The sequence below is a fragment of the Thunnus maccoyii genome, chromosome 5, assembly GCF_910596095.1.
Source record: "Thunnus maccoyii chromosome 5, fThuMac1.1, whole genome shotgun sequence".
In the NCBI taxonomy this organism is placed as follows: Eukaryota; Metazoa; Chordata; class Actinopteri; order Scombriformes; family Scombridae; genus Thunnus; species Thunnus maccoyii.
The window spans coordinates 52,923-72,052 of NC_056537.1; the positions used below are offsets into that span (position 1 = coordinate 52,923).

Sequence of the window (19,130 nt, forward strand, 5' to 3'; positions counted from 1 at the left end):
GGACCCAAACCATGCCAGCATAACAGAGCCCCCAGACCCCCTCACTGTAGGGGGTTCAGCACTCAGACCTGGACCAGGTTTTACTTTAATCTGTCACCCATCTGTATATTTATACACTATATATATATATAACCTGTCACAGTGTGGTCCAGTGTTTTACATCTCTACATACATACATACATATACATACACACACACACACATATATATATATATATATATATATACATATATATAATATATTCATATACACGACCTGTCACAGTGTGGTCCGGTTGCATGATCTCTGCAGTTCCGACACTCTCCACTCTGTTCGTCACAGACATCAGACAATCCATTGCATTCACAGGGTCGACATTGTGGGAAACCCCAGAATCCCGTCTGGCAGCGGCCACAGCGGCGACCCGTCACCCCTAAGCGACACGCACATTGACCCGTAACCTGATCGCACAGCTCCGACACTGAACCACTGGGGTCACACTGACATGCTGCAAATGAAACAGCAGAGAACAAATCATCATGGACTGATTTTCATATTTCATATTTTCATTTCATTCTTAGTTAAACTCAGTTCAGAAGGATTTCCTTCTTCTTCTTCTTCTTCTTGCAGTATTTCAAAAGTATTTTTGGATCTACATTGTGACAGTTTCTCACGTTTGCAGCCGTCGGGTCCAAAACCGAAAGTCAGGGGTGCACAGGTATCACAGCAACGACCAATCACGTTGGGTTTACATTCACACAACCCGCCCAGTTTACTGCAGGATGGTCCAAGAGAGCCGACGACATTACACCTGCAAACTGCCAACAGATGAAACAGAGATAAACATGCAGCAGAGAACAACACTACAAGAAGTTAAAAAAAAAACATCAAAAACCATGAAGGGAAAAAAATAAATATTAAAGAGGACATAACGTTGCATAAAAGTGTTTTTGTGTCCAGTTCAGTCACCTCCACATGGCCTGTCCTTCTGTGTTAAAATACATACCAACGGCTCCGTTGTGGATCCGTGCCGACATGCTCCCGATAAGACTCTCACAGACTTCCGGCGGTGACTCTTGTGATCCAAGATCGACAGCCAATCCAACGCAGCGAAAGCGACGGAAAGAGTCCAGGTCGCTCTGGGAGCAGAAGTCACGGATGGACTCTATGTTGGGAATCAGACCCATCTGAAAAAGTAAAATAAGTAAACTATCCTTACACTTTTGTTCTTGTGTTTTTGGATTTAGAAAAGATAAAAATGACCTCTCTGACTCCATGTACATCGCTTAAACAGATACTGGCACACCTGCTGCCACATGTTGCATTTGCTAAATTATGATTGATCGATCACTTTCAGAGGGCGTGGCTTAATGAAATATCATTCACTCTGAATGAATTCCAACTGAACAAATGAAGACGTTCTCACCGAGTCGATCAGGATGTGCGAGCCTTCAGGTCCGGGCTGTTTGTTCAAGGTGATGTCCACAAAGTACCGACCGCCTGCGTTCAGACACACTGCAGAGTCCAGAACGCCTCCTCTGCAAACAAACAAACAATAAACAACTACATACACAAGTCTTTCAATGAAGAGTCAGATGACCCACATAGTTTCCTGTTCACTTATTGATGATACGACCAGAATGCCTCCTGCAGGTGTTCTAGTGGGAAACAGTAGAAAGACACTGTTTCATTGGCTAATGCAGCATCTTACCGGATGATGTCATGTTGTGCTGTAGTTGATGCAGCGTCAGGTGGTCCTCAGACTTAAAGCATCTGTACGTGACACCTGAACCATGTGACCTTTGTGCAGGTTAATAGACTCTTCTGTTTACTGATGGTGTCTCACCTGGAGTTTCCGGGAAGAGTCAGAGTTTTAGTTCCTGTTGGGTCACTGCTGCAGCCACCGTCGCCAGGTGACAGCATGATGATGCTGACTGATGCCAGCCAATCAGACGGAGACTGCAGAGCAAGAGCAGCTGAGGTTATAATACATGAAGACATGACAGTCCACATTAAAGCAGCCAAAGAATAATCTTAAAGGTCAACTAGGTTTGTATTATCAACAATGATACTAATATATATGATATTAATAATTATTATTAATAAAATGGTTTATTTGCATGTTAATCTATTTTTTATAAGTGGCTCTTATTTATAAACAACAAGCTGGTGTCTGAATGAACCAGATGAAACGTTAAAGGAGTAAAACAAATAAGAAAAAGACTTTATATTTTTAATGTCAATAATGTTTGTTTTATTTTTACTGGACTTGTGAGATCATCATTTGGTCAACAGTTGGAGTTCTTATAAAGTTTTATATCCAGTTGCCATTTTGAATGTGTTTGTTTAACTGTGGCATTCAGTGTTAATTATTCCTGGCAGTGGTGTAAAAATGTTTTCTATGTTTCTATATTTGCTTTCAGTGTGAAATTATCCTTTAAAGTAAAGTATATATTTAAAAAGAACTACTCTGCTCTGTGTTAGCATAGCAGCTAATTCTGTCAGAACCAGAACCAGAACAGTTCTCTTCACCTCTGGCTCATAGCGGATCACCAGCTGATAATCCATCGAGGAAGGAAGGTTGTCAACAGTGAACCTCAGCCCTGCTCCATCTAGAACTCTGACCAATCCCAGGCCGCTCCAGGTGATTGGCTGTTCAGGTGTCCTCTGACGAGGGATGATCTGCAAGGCATGACCCGGTTCCAGCGGGATGCCGCTGTGCTGCAGGAGGGAAGTCCATAGTGATGAGAATGATCTGACTGGGTCATCGATCACTGACGGTGAAATCAAACGTACCTGCACCTGCCTCCTCCGGCGGGCACGGCGAGTCTTCCGGACCAGAACCATTCGTCCATTGGAGAGCTTGAAGTCATAACCCTGCTCTCTGTAATACTGTTCACACTCCGGCAGCACAGATGGTTTCAGCTGAGAATACACACACAAACATACAACATGTCAAACACACGCTAAAGGACAAACCAGAGAGAAACACGCATCCATGTTATCATGTAAATCCACATGGACTGAGAAACACACAGAAGTGTAAACTCCACAGACAGCTGTTTAAATTATTAATTAATTATAAATATTAGATTGAAATTCATAAAAACATGGACATGATAATAAAGGACTGATCAGGCCGTAGAAGTCTCACTGGACGAAGGACGAAGGTGTTATCGATAGAGATGTTTATTAATACTTCACATAAACCCACACATTGTGGGGTAAATCTGTTCACTTTGTTCTGTCATTAGTATTGAGGGAATTCTATGATGTTGATTGTATATATTTGGAAACCTGGATAAAATCTTTCTTTTAAAAAGATCACACTGATGATATGTTGGTCTGAGCTCATCATCTTTTCTCTGGTTTCCTCTGCTGCAGACTTCAATACATGAACATGTGACACAGAAACAGAGATGATGACATGATGTTTTCTGTTGTTGACGGCAGCTGCAGGACTTCAGTTACACTCATAATGAAACACACACACACACACTCATTAGTGCTACACACCAGAGAAGAAGAAGAGGAGGAATCATATGCATATGAATATGGTGGAGGAGTAGAAGAAGAGCTCTCTTCATCTAGCGGGGCGGCAAGCTCCGCCTCGTACAGGAAGTAGTCTAGCGGAGGCAGGAAGTACCCGGGGGCGGGGTCAGCACAGCGCCGGCCCACCATGTTGGGTAAACAGTGACACTGCCCGTCGTGTGAAGAACACCTTAGGAGACAGGAAGTAGGCAAAGTGATGACATCACATGGTTCCTTGCAGAAAACCAAGGAAGCTATAAAAGAAAAACCAGGAAGTGAGTTCATGTCAATCTGCTGTTTACACCAATCAGCTGTGAAGAGAAGCTGATCATATTTATGATTGATTCTACCGTGAGTTCTCTTGTTCTGTACAGATTTGTTTTTTATGTTAAAGGGTCATTTTCTGGAGTTTTTTTAAATCAATGAGTCACATGTTGGACAGATTGTAAAATTTTCTGTAGACGTAAAACTGACTTGACCTTTATCAGTTCCTCTTCATTTATATATTGATTAAAGAACAAAACATACGTGATGCTGCGAGCTCCTCCAGTATCACAGTCACAGGGTGAACACCTGAACCCAGAGTCTCCCAGACCCCAGAAACCTGCCTGAACACACACACACTTATCATTATTTCAGGTATTTAACCATTGGTACAGCCTCTTTGTTTATTTATCTGTTATTTCTACTTTCCATGACTGAAAATTTATCCATACATACATTTTATTTCATGTTTGTTTTTTGTTTGTTCTGTTGTGTCCTCTGAATCAGTGGATGTGGTTATGAGTCAAACATGCAGCAGATAATAAAAAGGCCACCAGGTGTCAGTTAACCTACCACACATTGATCACACAGTGCTCCGCTCGCCAGACGCTCACATTCACAGCTTCCTGTCAGCTGATCACATGACCCGACACTTCCCAACACATGACACCTGCACACTGTAAAATACACACACACAGAAGAAATCCTGCATTATTTATCATCTTTTATTCTAAAAGTGTCTCTCATCGGTATGTCATCTCTCATTGAGACATTTAGCTGATGAATAGTTCGAGCTGTTACTGTCATAAATAAATAAATATACATATAAAAATAAAAACTTTAAGAATCAGACAAACAAACAAAATCTAACAAACTCACAGCTTCACTGTTTCTACAAGAAGAATCAAAGCATCTCAAGCTGCAGTAAAACTTTACTGTAAGTCCTATTATCATCAATAACCAGTCAATAAAGAGTCAATAAATGTTTATAACGTATTAATAATCATCAATAATATCACAGCTGTCAGCTGTTTATTAATGTATTAGTCACCAACTATAACTCAGAAGTGTTTATTAACATTCAGTATTTATCAGCAGCAATCAATTCAAATGTCCTTATATTTGCTAAAACTATAATAGTTTGTTATAAATCATTGATCAATGTTTGTATACTTGATTATAAATGCTGAACAGCAAGACTTAACATAAAATGTTACCCAAAATTCTCTCATATTTTCAACATATAAACTTATAGATCATTTAATTATATATGATATAAATTATATTACATTAAACATGAACATCAGGGTCACAGGAAACTTTCTTTATAAAGAGCTGATTTCAGCACATTCGTGATGATGTGTATGTTTAAATTCTCACTCTGACAGCCAGCTGGGTCTTCCTGCGTCAGACCGAAGAAGCCATGTTTGCAGCGGTCGCAGCGTCGCCCCTCCACGTTTTCTTTACAGACACATCGACCGTTCAGCGGGTCACATAGACCGCCGCCTTGCGAGCCGGCCGGGTCGCAATCACACGCTAAATCACAGAAACACAACTATTACATCATCATTACATCATCATGTCAGCCCTGACCCTTTTCATATTAACACACAAATAAACGCTTCAGTCTTTCTCTAAAGTCCATCAGGATTATAAGAGTTCAGGAAGTTGTTGATGAACTTGGTGATGTTTGTATTTACATGTTGCTGCTTCAGTAATCCACAGCTGACTCTGATGTACTTCCAAGGTTTCAGCTGCTATTTCTGGCTTTGGCAGCAGGTGGCGGTGTTTATCCATGGACACTGTTCTGGCATGCTGTAATATGTAACGTGCCTGTTCAAAGGCAATCTTTCATCTGGATGGTTTGATTTAGACTCTGCTTGTTTCGTTGGTGATGAGTTCTAATTTTAATTTGTTTAGTTTAAAATGTGTTTGAGTCATCTTAGTTTAAATGTTGAGTTGTGTTTTTTCTGGTCATTTTTGCATAAACTGATGTTCTGGGAAATCATATGTGATGAGTGACAGTTGTGGATATATGGCAGATATATAATGTATATATTTATTAATTTGGTTTTATTTTGTCAGTTTGATAGTGCTGTGTTTGTAGAAATGGGTTTTTCTTTTAAATATTTTTTGTTTCTCATTCAGAACTGTGATTGTTGCTCTTAAAAGGTTTCACTTCCCTTCAGCTTTCTGTCCTACAACAACATTAAGCTACAAGAAAAACAAACAGTGACTGTCTGGTATCATATCCAGAAACACAGACTACATTATACTTTTAGAGAAAGTTGTCCATGTGTTTGTCGGGTCACATGACAAAGGTCAGCTGGAGATGAAGTGTGTTCTCAGCACAAACACACAAGTTTTAATTTGTGAGATAAATTATAACATCATGACACTAAAATAAACTTTCCTTCTAGTGAAGAGGAGCCGATATTCACTGTTGGAATCAGTTATTGTGCAAACATGTTCGGTCACTCTGTGGATCTCGTTTCACGTGGATTCAGGAATCTTTAATTATTTTGAGTTGAAAATAAACAAAACGACAACTGAAATGTGTTGACAGCGGTGAAATAGAAGAATGAAAGTAGTTGAAGCGTACGTATGCAGGAGTGCGGGTCTTCCGGTGCTCTCTGAGGATCCTGGTACAGAAAAGGGCGACATCGCTCACACTGAGGCCCCACCCTGTCATGGCGGCAGTCGTCACACACGCCTCCACTCACGCCTCCCGTCACCTCGAAACGAGCGGCGTCGAAATGACACGAGTCCGAGTGACCGTGACAGTTACACCCTGACGAGGACGAAGACATCCGGACATGTTCACACACAAAAACAATAAAGTGAATGGAAGCGGGTGAAGTGAATGGAAGCGGATAAAGTTAATTGAAGCGGGTAAAGTGAATGGAAGCGGATAAAGTGAACGGAAGCGGATAAAGTTAATTGAAGCGGGTAAAGTGAATGGAAGCGGATAAAGTGAATGGAAGCAGGTAAAGTGAATGGAAGCGGGTAAAGTGAATGGAAACAGGTGAAGTGAATGGAAGCGGGTGAAGTGAATGGAAGCAGGTGAAGTGAATGGAAGCGGATAAAGTGAATGGAAGCAGGTAAAGTGAATGGAAGCGGGTAAAGTGAACGGAAGCAGGTAAAGTGAACGGAAGCGGGTAAAGTGAATGGAAACAGGTGAAGTGAATGGAAGCGGGTGAAGTGAATGGAAGCAGGTGAAGTGAATGGAAGCGGATAAAGTGAATGGAAGCAGGTAAAGTGAATGGAAGCGGGTAAAGTGAATGGAAGCGGATAAAGTGAACGGAAGCGGATAAAGTGAACGGAAGCAGGTAAAGTGAATGGAAGCAGATAAAGTGAACGGAAGCGGATAAAGTGAACGGAAGCGGATAAAGTGAATGGAAGCGGGTGAAGTGAATGGAAGCAGGTAAAGTGAATGGAAGCGGATAAAGTTAATTGAAGCGGATAAAGTGAACGGAAGCGGATAAAGTGAATGGAAGCAGGTGAAGTGAATGGAAGCGGATAATGTGAATGGAAGCGGGTAAAGTGAACGGAAGCGGGTAAAGTGAACGGAAGCGGGTAAAGTGAACGGAAGCGGGTAAAGTGAACGGAAGCAGGTAAAGTGAATGGAAGCAGGTAAAGTGAACGGAAGCGAGTAAAGTGAACGGAAGCAGGTAAAGTGAATGGAAGCGGATAAAGTGAATGGAAGCCGGTAAAGTGAATGGAAGCGGATAAAGTGAATGGAAGCGGGTGAAGTGAATGGAAGCGGGTAAAGTGAACGGAAGCAGGTAAAGTGAATGGAAGCAGGTAAAGTGAACGGAAGCGAGTAAAGTGAACGGAAGCAGGTAAAGTGAATGGAAGCGGATAAAGTGAATGGAAGCAGGTAAAGTGAATGGAAGCGGATAAAGTGAATGGAAGCGGGTGAAGTGAATGGAAGCGGATAAAGTGAATGGAAGCGGGTAAAGTGAATAGAAGCGGGTAAAGTGAATGGAAGCAGGTAAAGTGAATGGAAGCGGGTAAAGTGAATGGAAGCGGGTGAAGTGAATGGAAGCGGATAAAGTGAATGGAAGCGGGTGAAGTGAATGGAAGCGGGTGAAGTGAATGGAAGCAGGTAAAGTGAATGGAAGCGGATAAAGTGAATGGAAGCAGGTAAAGTGAATGGAAGCGGATAAAGTGAATGGAAGCGGGTGAAGTGAATGGAAGCGGGTAAAGTGAACGGAAGCAGGTAAAGTGAATGGAAGTAGGTAAAGTGAACGGAAGCGAGTAAAGTGAACGGAAGCAGGTAAAGTGAATGGAAGCGGATAAAGTGAATGGAAGCAGGTAAAGTGAATGGAAGCGGATAAAGTGAATGGAAGCGGGTGAAGTGAATGGAAGCGGATAAAGTGAATGGAAGCGGGTAAAGTGAATAGAAGCGGGTAAAGTGAATGGAAGCAGGTAAAGTGAATGGAAGCGGGTAAAGTGAATGGAAGCGGGTGAAGTGACTGGAAGCGGATAAAGTGAATGGAAGCGGGTGAAGTGAATGGAAGCGGGTGAAGTGAATGGAAGCAGGTAAAGTGAATGGAAGCGGATAAAGTGAATGGAAGCGGGTAAAGTGAATAGAAGCGGGTAAAGTGAATGGAAGCGGGTAAAGTGAATGGAAGCGGGTAAAGTGAATGGAAGTGGGTGAAGTGAATGGAAGCGGATAAAGTGAATGGAAGCAGGTAAAGTGAATGGAAGCGGGTGAAGTGAATGGAAGCGGGTGAAGTGAATGGAAGTGTTTACTCCTGCAGACGTCGTGTTCTCCTCCAGGCCTCCAGGGGGAGTCGTGGTGAAAGTCTTGACATCTCTCACAGTTTTCTCCGGCTGTGTTGTGGTGACAAACACATCGTCCGTGGACCTGAACAACAGAAAACATCTTTACCTGCAGAATCACCTGAAACCACAGGTAGCCTGTCGTTCCACATCTCTCTCCCTTCCTTTCCTGTCATCTCACAACCATCAGATATCTAATACAGGCATAAAAACAAAAGTAAAAAGGTTTGACACAGATGCTTTGTGTATTAATTTCCTTCCGTTAATTAAATCTGCAGCATCTGAAGGCAGCAAAACAGACATGGATAAACCTGCAGCCACATTACAGTTGTTGCTAAATATTTACAGCTACTAACTGCAGCTGAAACTGTTGCTAAGTTAAAACACACATATTTCTAGAAATAAAACAACACACTTACATTCACAAAGTATTGGCTGTTAACTTAATTTTATATTTTGTCTCCTAACATTGTTATTTGTGGAAGTTATGTTACAGCTCGTCATGCTACAATCACTTCCTGTTTACATAGCTGGTTGCTTCTAATTGGACAGTGTTACAGAGCTGATTTACACATAAGTAAAGTGTCAGTTTAGTGTTTTTGTTAGTAGTCACTTAGAACTAATAAAAAAAGAACTGAAAAAACACAGTCCTGTACCAATCCAGATCAGGGGCCTCATTCATAAATGCTGCATACGCACAAAACAGGACTTGAAAGATCTGAACGCCACTTCCCATGAAAAGTTTGGATTTATAAAAACAAACGTGATGAGAATGTGGCACCTGTAAACTCCGACCCAGGCGTTTGAACATTTTGGGGACAGATGGTGAGGTAATGAATTGAAGCCAATTTCTGTAACGATTCTTCTCATACATTTCATTTCACATCATATCAAACATTAATTATAATTGCAGTGTTGCATGTGTTTATGCTTATAGTAAACCATACTGTTCCATAAGCACCTCTTAGTGTTAAAAGAGACAAGCACCTACACTCATTGATTGTGTAAATTAGTGAAACTCCTGCATGCTCGATTTTGAAGTAAATAGTGTTTGATATTTTTAGATATTGAGTGTGTGGTCTCATCAGTCATGAATGCATATTTGTAGATGAAGCTCATATCCCACAAATGTTCGATGCAAAACCCCTCATGAACGTTCTCTGCCGGTGTTCCGGCGGAGAACAACAGAAGCATTAAAAACACATGAACGAATCGTTCCTGAAGTGAAACAAAGAGGTCAGACATGAAGGTGGATGCTGCACACTGTCAGACCGTTTACTGGTGGAGACACGGGGACATCGAAGCTCACCGTCAAGTAAATAGTGATTTATAAAAAAGAAAAAAAGTATGCAGACGTGTGTGCAAACCTGATAAAGTTTTGTTAGCATACACATGTTTATCTATGTTTTATGATCCTAAACACTATTCTGTAAATGAGGCCCCTGATCTGCACCGATCCAGAACTGATCTGCACCGATCCAGAACTGATCTGTGCTGATCCAGAACTGATCTGTACCGATCCAGAACTGATCTGCGCCGATCCAGAACTGATCTGTACCGATCCAGAACTGATCTGCGCTGATCCAGAACTGATCTGTACCGATCCAGAACTGATCTGTGCTGATCCAGATCTGTACCAATCCAGAACTGATCTGCGCTGATCCAGAACTGATCTGTACTGATCCAGAACTGATCTGTGCTGATCTAGAACTGATCTGTGCTGATCCAGAACTGATCTGTGCTGATCCAGAACTAATCTGTACCATGCCAGGCTGGGTGAAGACGTCACCACGTCCTCCATCCAGAGGCATACACTGGCTGGCGTGGCCGTTACAGAAGCAGCTGCCTCGGACCACCATGTTGTAAAGAGCGTAGTAATATTTGTCCTGAGGGCTCCTGCGTCTTCGACTGAGCAGGGTGTCTCCCAGCGTGAAGAGACGGGTGAAGTTGACCCGGATGTTGGTCATGGTGATCAGCTCTGAGGACGATGGAGATGGTTAAAAAACAAAATCAAAATGTTTGATATGTTCTTCTTGTTCAGATCAAACAGTTTTTCACAGCTGATGACAGCCATCAGCCTGTGCTGCACTGTTTACTGTAAAGTATGTAATATGCAATACTTATATAGTACTTTAGTTCTTCACAGAAATAACCACAGTGTGCATGATAATAAACTCAGTGAAGGTAAATTTGTTATCATCTCTGAAGTGTTAAGTTTGTTCCACCACTCTATTAACCGATCAATCAGTCCTGTTGCTATGGTTACCTGCAGGTTAACATAGAGAGCCAAAGTCAGACCAGAACTTCCGGATTCCATTCCAGAAGTAGGAAAACTTCATTAAGAATCCCATCGATGTGTATAAAGGCATTTTTTTCATGTGACTAATTAACAAGTCCATATTTTTTTGTCATGAGTTCTTTCACACAGAATGCAAATATTATGCAGCGAAAAAGTGGCATAATTTTTTCAGAACAAGGTCGATTTTTCTGAGTTTCTCACAGCAAATAAAAGCATCAACCAATTATGAAGCGTAAACCTGCACCCGCAAAGCTCAGTACCAAAACCTACCCGTTACCCACGATTATCTCCATGTCAAATCCAGTCCCCTCCAGACTCGTAAATATAAAACCCAACCTGTGATTAGATACATAGGCTACACAGTCACTCATTTTAAAGTGCTTTATTTTTACTTGCTGCGTGTCATAATCCGTGTCTCTGCAAGAAAGACAGCACTGCACAGTCACTGACATCTATACATGCCAGTGCACAAACACAATGGTTGCATACTAATGTTATGATGATTGCTCACTTGTATGCTGTATGACAGTGTGCAATATACTCTGAAGTTTCATGGTAATCCACCGACCACTTCACTTCACAATAAAAAACCTGGCAGCTGATTAGACTTGATAATAGGCTATCAGTTGATTTAGATGTTAAAAATACTGCAAATCATTTTCATTGCTGACTTTTTTGCGGCTTACCGACCCGATGCAGGACTCTGCAGTATATTTCTGCTGTCAGTCAGCATGGTTAAGGCAGTTTGTCCGGCCACCTGACCCTAACCCTGCTTCTGTGGACAGAGACACTGAATGCAGGTCAGAGAGCATCATCATCATATGATAATGATCTTGTCCTCCTCCTCACTCAACAACTGAAGAGGAGAGCGTTATATCCGATCCACAACGACTCTGTCTACAGAAGCAGTCGTCTGTCAGCTGCAGCTCCGGGAAGCTGAGAGGATAAACTGCCTTCACCAGGCTGACTGACAGCAGAACGAGCTGTCGCAAATTTGTGTTTCTGTGGCAGATTCGTATTGCTGCCGGTGTGAATAGTTCTGATGGGAAATATTCGTGGGCGAGTACTTCACATTCTTGTGTCATTTATTTGTCGTGGTCACAGTGTGTAAAGGCCTTTATTCTGCTAATAAGTAAGAATCCTGCCTTGGAACAGAAGCTTTCTCAACAGGATGTTCTGGCTCGCTTCATATCTTTAGATACAGTAATTTTTTTGAAAAACTATCTAATATCATTATTTAGTCAATATTTATGTTTTTAGCTACCTTTAACAAACATCATTTCCCATAAATCCTGGACATTTGCAGGCTAAGTACCCACAATGCCACACTTACAGTTCATTTAATGGGGGCTCAAAATAACAAAGGTTTAAATGTCTGATAGCAGCTGCCGTAGTGGAGCCGAGTGGTCTGAGAAAGTGAAAAGTAAACTCCGGGAACACGCTTTTTTTTTTTTAGAAAGACGGATGAAAGAAATGCTGAATGAGTGATTGTGTTGAGTTACAGAAGCTAGTTGTATGGAGGCTAACCGGATGTGACGTCATGACTTCGGCTCTCTATGATTGAGTTCTTTAGAGCGTTAAACTGTTGACCTGAACTATTTGATGTATGTGATGTTGACAGACAGCTGCCAGCCAATTAGAGAGCAGGATTCTCTGGTGTAAATGCCACTTCACCTTGGATCTGTGGAGCGTACGGGTTTTCTATTTCAAAGATTGGATCCAGAGCTTTTAGCACCACCTGGTGGACAAACAGAATAAAACATGTTCTGAGAAAAACTTCAGGGATCAGATGTATAAATGATGCATTCACAACATAATCATGTTTATAAAACAGTTACTATTAAAACAAGTTTAATGTGTCATTCATATTCTCTTTATGTGTTCTCATTTCTCTGTGCAGATGATAAGATCTTTATAATCTCTGTTTAGAAGTTGGAACTATAAACTCTAAATCCTGATGAAGGTTTTGTTCATTCTGGTTGTTTTGATCCTCAGAGCTCCTGGTTCAGTTTCAGGAAAGATCATGGTCTTGATTAAATACTGAAAAAGCAGCTTGAAGCATCATCCGTCTTTCCTGAAGCTGAATGTTGTATTCTCCCATCTGTGAATGTGTGACTGTTTAAATGTATTAATAATATGCTGTGTTGCTCCTGGAGCTCTAGATCCTTCTTCTCCCTCGTGCTATTGGCTGCTGTGTTACGGGACTAGATGTGTTTTGTGTAATTCTACTCAGGGCTGTTTGGTTTGTTATTCTGACCTCTCTACCCCCCTCTGCCCTAAACCAAGTGGTCATAATACTGAATCAAGGTGTTTTAGTGTCTATACCAATAACAGGTGGGACATTAGCCTGCTACCTGCTTTACCTACAACCTGCAACCTCTGACCTCTAACCCTAACCCAACCTCTGACCTTCAACCTCTGACCTCTAACCCTAACCCAACCTCTGACCTTCATCCTCTGACCTCTAACCCTAACCCAACCTCTGACCCTCAATCTCTGACCTCTAACCCTAACCCAACCTCTGACCTCTAACCCTAACCCAACCTCTGACCTCTAACCCTAACCCAACCTCTGACCTTCAACCTCTGACCTCTAACCCTAACCCAACCTCTGACCTCTAACCCTAACCCAACCTCTGACCTTCAACCTCTGACCTCTAACCCTAACCCAACCTCTGACCTTCAACCTCTGACCTCTAACCCTAACCCAACCTCTGACCTTCATCCTCTGACCTCTAACCCTAACCCAACCTCTGACCTTCAACCTTCAGATACCGTGAGCTACAAAAATGAAGCATAAACAATCTCGAGGAGACAGAGTTGATCAATTATCAATTGTACTGAGTCAGAAAAGCTAGTGGAACAGATGTTAGACAGGAAGTGATGTAAGTGTGTGTTTTTGTTGTATATAACCTCTCCGTCAGATGACGGCTCTGATCCCGAGTATCTGCTGTCACAGACGACATCGTCGATGCCGTCTGCCGTCTGATCGGACACTGAAGGGAAGTGAAGCGAACAATCCTCCGCAAAGTATCGAAAAACCTTCCAGCTTCGTCCGAAGTCCTTCGAACGCTCCACCAACATGGCCACAGGACGGAAACTCTGTCAAAAGACAGCACAGGAAGTGACATCACAGGGTCATTTTCTTGTCAGGTCAGTCATGCAGTGAAGACTTATTGTCCCTGTGGTGTGGTTTTGTTCCCAGTAACTTTTAGTATTTCAGTCTCATGTAAGAAATGGGTGGAGTGTATCTGCTGCTGATGCACTCATATCATATTGTAATGTATCGTGTTATATTTTAGCATATGATATTGTGTTGTATCATATATTCAGGTGGACATGTGTTTGAGAGCTCCTGCTGCACTTTGTCTCACCACAGAGGGGAATCAGGTGTCTCGTGTGCCATTACAAGGTGTGACATCACAAAAGTCCAGGGATACAGCAGAGTTGGTTGACTGAGGCTGAGTTTCAGCACACTCGGATGTGTTCTGGCACCACAGGGCCGGACTGTCTTATATTTTGTGTCAGCAGATAAAATTGGACTCATAGTTTGGCTGTTAAAAAGTGAAAATAAATATCTAAACACAGCATTGTGTGTCTTTGGCTGTAATATGATTTATATACATTAAATTTTATAATAATACGGCCTGCAAGTGATCATCAAAATATTTCACAGAAATAAGATTTCACAGAGAAACAGGCAGCGGATCAAATCAAAATATGAGCAAAAAGTTCAGACTATCATGAAGCGGTTCAATAATCCTGATACATCAAACAGTTCAAGAGTAACTTTGTACAAATAAACTGAAAGGATGTGAAGGTGTTATCAGCCAATCAGCTACCATCTCATTAATTAATCATCTGAACAGGTGTGCAGAAAAGGTAGCGTATGTTCAGTGTTTAACCTTGAAGCTGAGGACCAGATGGCTAAACTGGAACATGGTCTCCAGGTCCAGCTGGATGCTGACCTGATGAACTCCTGCAGAGGACACAGCAGAGACACAGTTACACAGGTGAGTTCATAAACAGGATTATTATAGTAGAATCCTTGGATATTATGTTAAAACATTTATACTGTTATAAAACATGTTTTCTTCTTTGTTTACATTGTTCCAATGTTCCTATAAATCACAGTGCTCAGAGATCTGGGACGTGTCTGAAATCTCTCCCTCTGAAACAGACACTCAGTAGATAAATCAACAGTGAGCAGTAAACTGACAACTAATCATCATCTCACTATGTCCTCATTGTCAGCTGTAGAGTCGCACAACCATCACTTTCAGTTTCACTCTCAGAGAGTACATGGACTATTTTTTGTTCCGTTGTGGAAATTTGAGGCACTATATAGTGGATACTTATGCACACTCAGAGATTAAATATAGTGCAACATTTAATAAATCATGATAATTTCAGACATGGACCAGAAACTCTTTAACAAGCAACCGATAGCCGCAACAATAGATCCAATTACTGACTAAAACTGTGGATCATGGGAAATAATCCAGGAAGCAGGTTGAGTGAAAACTCTCAGTTTGTTAACTCTGAGATGAGGAAAAGGTGATAATTCTACTTTATGTTTCTTATTGAGGTTGTAGTGGGTGGTGGTGGTATCACCTTTCTGACAATGTCAACAAAAACTGAAAATATATAAACTTATTAAATGTAGAATTCATGGAGAAGCTGTTGTATTGGATTGCATTAGATGAAGTGGCCAGTGAGTGTCTATGTTAATATTTCTGAGTGAGCAGCATCACTGAATGATGTTGAGCTGAGATACAAACAGACGTCTAAGCATTTAAAATCTGCTGTATTTTAACCTCGATAATCAAACACATTATTACTGATCAGACTGTGAGCTACAGTCACGTCTCTGTGTCTTTGATCTATTTATGTTTTAAATCTTTAACTATATTTTTCAGCTTCAGTTGCTGCTTCCTGTGTTTTGTCCGTCAAAGCTGAACAAACATATTTAAAATGTAATGTAGCTGCAGCCTGATGCAGTCAGATTCCACTTTATCATCATTAAGGTAAGTCTGCTAAATGATGAATTAATGGAAAACATCGAATAAAACCATTGAGACTTTTCCTCTTCTGACTCAGGATCTGTGCACAGTATACAGAGTTTTTAAATCTCATGTCGGGGTGACACTCCCACGCTAATTGTGTGGCTGTTCTAGACTTTCCAAATGTTATCAAACCGAATGGATCAAATTCTGATAGTGAAACGGGTCATTTCACAGGTGTTGTGTGATGCTCAAATAAATGTATCCACTGCCACAACAGTAGGTTACAGCCAGCGGTGTACTGGCATACTGGGACAAAGCCCAGTGGGCCGGTGGACCATCAAAACATATCTGTTTTTACTGGTGTGCCTGTCACTCAGTGTGTGCATGAGAGCTGCTGCATGCCAGGTAATCACAAGCGCCCCCCTTTACTCTCATTGCCAGAAGGGGGAGACAAAAGTCCCGCAGAGTTTGTCGAACCTGCTTCCTGGAACGGACCCTAAATCTACCAGATGTGAGTTGGTTTTGGGATGAATCACTGCTTCATTTAAAACTTATCAAAGAACCTGAAGATGTAACTGAATGAAAGAAACCTTCAGTCTCTGATTGGATAAAGCTCACCATTCTCAGATTGCCACCACTTCATTTTACGCTCGGGGTCAAAGGTCGTGATGATGTTCTCAATACGGTGGCTGTCAGGGTTGCTATTGCGATTGTACGGCAGCCGAGAGTCACATGTGAAGCATTTCTGCTCCTCCTGTTGGGTGAAGACACATTAAATGAAAATGATCAATACTTATCAATAATATGTTTTTTTAGTTTTTTCACAGTGGTTGTCACTCTAAACTTGTCCTGACCAGAAAGCCTTTCCTGCCAGCTGATTCACGGAGCAACTCCACCCTGCTGCAGGAGGGCCTGAAACACTGGAGACAGGTGCAGAAACTGCTGCTGTAGAAATAACTTTGCTGCCTTCATCCTTAATACATCCATGGCCTGTGTGTCTATTATGTTTCTCCAACGCTTCAAGTAGACTCAAGTTCTGCTCTGTTACTTTAAAAAAAAGATTTTATGGACCAAAATATATATTCAGAGCTGGACTGAGTGAACCTGAGTAGATCAGAGATCTGTGCATGGCGTACAAAGAATAGAGAACAGACCTGAATCTACGGGACGTGTGGTCACGAGCTGCTGTTGGTTCACTGTTGGACATGAACACAAATAAGACGAAGGAGGTTTTCTGTGAATGATTCACATCCAGTGTGTTTTTGAATCGGTTCAACACTGAATATTAAGGGAAACAAATGAGCTTTCTTTCAGTTTTGGGGGGAATCTGATGTTGTGTCATTTACAAATATTGGGGTGACAAAACTCCTTGTTTCATACATTGAGGGGGACGTGACCCCCCATCCCCCAAGGCGATTATGCACTTGTGACACAGCCACTTCACTACATGACCCCCCCCCCCCCCGACGCCTAACCCTAACCATCTCACTGCTCATGCTTAAACCTAACCAAGTGGGTGTGTTGTGAAGATACTGCGAGTCCACAGATAGACCTACTTGCATCTCTGTGGTCCCACCCAACATCCTCATTACATCATCATACATCAGACCAGCACTTCTGGGAACGTTGGCTTGCAACATGTCCCCACCCCTTTAGGGGGGGAAAGAAATGACACTCACCATAGCCTTTAATGTAAAATAGTCAAAACAAAACCACTAGAAAACCACCAGAATTAAATAAGTTTATGAATCATCTAAAAACACTGTCAAGTAAATATATGTCCACTCTGCCTGCCATAGAATGAGCGAGATACATCAAGATGTCAGTTATAATAACCCTACTCAATAGCCAGAGGTGTCCCACCCCAACATCTATTTTTATCTTATTGAGTCTCCAGGTAAGCAAATTACCAGTGAAATATTTTACTTTTCAGTCCTGCTCTACAAATAATATGCTATGCTAGTAAAAATGGTGTCTCTGCACCCATAAAATAAGCTAAGCTTACAACCACACGTCCCTTTCCTCAGTCCTCACAACCAATGACAAAGCAAATCAACTCAACACTGTTCAACACTCAACAATAAAAGCTTAATTCTGAATGAATTCATAGATTTCCTGTCGCTGAAACCTGGAATAAACCTGTGGACTGTTTCTCACTCAGCCAGACTCCACCTACAGGAACTGAAGAAGTCTTTAGGATGAGGTGGAAAATCTTCAAGACTCTAAAACAAGTCCAGCTGCTGTTGTAGACAACATCTGCAGGATTTACATACAGCGACGGTCGTCATCTTGAGGGGCTGTTACTGTTCTTTACAGGATGAACATTAAAACACCCACCATTTCCATCCTAACCTCACTGTCATTACAACACTTTGCCAGTGACGTCCTCACAGCTGTGAGGTCATCACCATAGTCATGTGACCTGCACATGAGATTTGAGTTTGTTCATTTTCCAAATGTGAAAAGAGGAAGGTCACAAAGGTCCAACTGTTTTATCCCTTTACATTCTCACACCAACACATCACAGCTGCTTTCTTACTCTCTTTGCAACCATTTTAGCAAACACCAGATGGACAAACTGGTTTGTCCCTTTGCATTTCACTTCATTGTGATTACAGAGTCAAAACTTTTGTACCTCTGCATGTTCTCATAGTGATAACAGAAACAGATTTCTCTTCATCAGGAACAGCAATGGGGACATTGTGACTCATCTGAAATCTGCACTCAGTGTCTACATGTGTGGTAAATGTTGTGAAAACCATGCTTCCTATGTGGTATAGTTTGAACAGAAGAGTGCATTTGTATCACTGCATCACTACATTTGCAGTAAAGAACAACTTTGGCAGAAATGCATCAAATCAGTGTAATTTGAATGTTAAGACAAATCTTTTTATTCTGTATGATACAAAAACTGTGGTTGACACCAAATATTTCTGTGAGGAAATAGAAATCCTAAAGAATGAAGAAACGTGAGACAGAGTGAATATAGGAGGAGAAAAAAGAAAGAAGTAAAAAGTAATGAGGTGAAGTGTTTCCTTGAGGAGAAGTGAACAGATCAGAACATGTTCCAGTATGAAATATAGACGATGAGCCAGAAATGCATCAATCAGAGAGAGAGAAAGAAAAAAACCACAAAGTTCAGCTGCGGTTTAGTCACACACACACATATGTATTCACACTGTATACACACACATACTGTATGTGTATATTTATACATATACACACACATATGTATTCACACCGTATATACACACATACTGTAT

General features: G+C 41.4%; 1 protein-coding gene across 3 annotated transcripts in view; it reads right to left on the reverse strand.

Annotated features, from left to right (window-relative positions):
• lamb4 (laminin, beta 4) overlaps positions 1-19,130 on the reverse strand; it is a 54,202-nt gene that overhangs the window by 14,013 nt on the left and 21,059 nt on the right. For 2 of the 3 annotated variants that reach the window (XM_042411301.1, XM_042411302.1), the window contains 18 exons: positions 16,486-16,621; positions 14,767-14,840; positions 13,775-13,963; positions 12,537-12,600; positions 10,327-10,541; positions 8,534-8,648; positions 6,378-6,566; positions 5,156-5,311; positions 4,349-4,452; positions 4,040-4,119; positions 3,497-3,701; positions 2,777-2,905; positions 2,513-2,701; positions 1,827-1,939; positions 1,407-1,518; positions 987-1,167; positions 655-798; positions 257-488 (listed from right to left, as the gene is read on the reverse strand). In XM_042411301.1, coding sequence (XP_042267235.1) covers positions 257-488; positions 655-798; positions 987-1,167; positions 1,407-1,518; positions 1,827-1,939; positions 2,513-2,701; positions 2,777-2,905; positions 3,497-3,701; positions 4,040-4,119; positions 4,349-4,452; positions 5,156-5,311; positions 6,378-6,566; positions 8,534-8,648; positions 10,327-10,541; positions 12,537-12,600; positions 13,775-13,963; positions 14,767-14,840; positions 16,486-16,621 — 2,627 coding nt within the window. Of the gene's footprint in view, positions 1-256; positions 489-654; positions 799-986; positions 1,168-1,406; positions 1,519-1,826; positions 1,940-2,512; positions 2,702-2,776; positions 2,906-3,496; positions 3,702-4,039; positions 4,120-4,348; positions 4,453-5,155; positions 5,312-6,377; positions 6,567-8,533; positions 8,649-10,326; positions 10,542-12,536; positions 12,601-13,774; positions 13,964-14,235; positions 14,354-14,766; positions 14,841-16,485; positions 16,622-19,130 lie in introns of those variants that run through there. The other variant, XM_042411303.1, reaches the window with a different exon arrangement.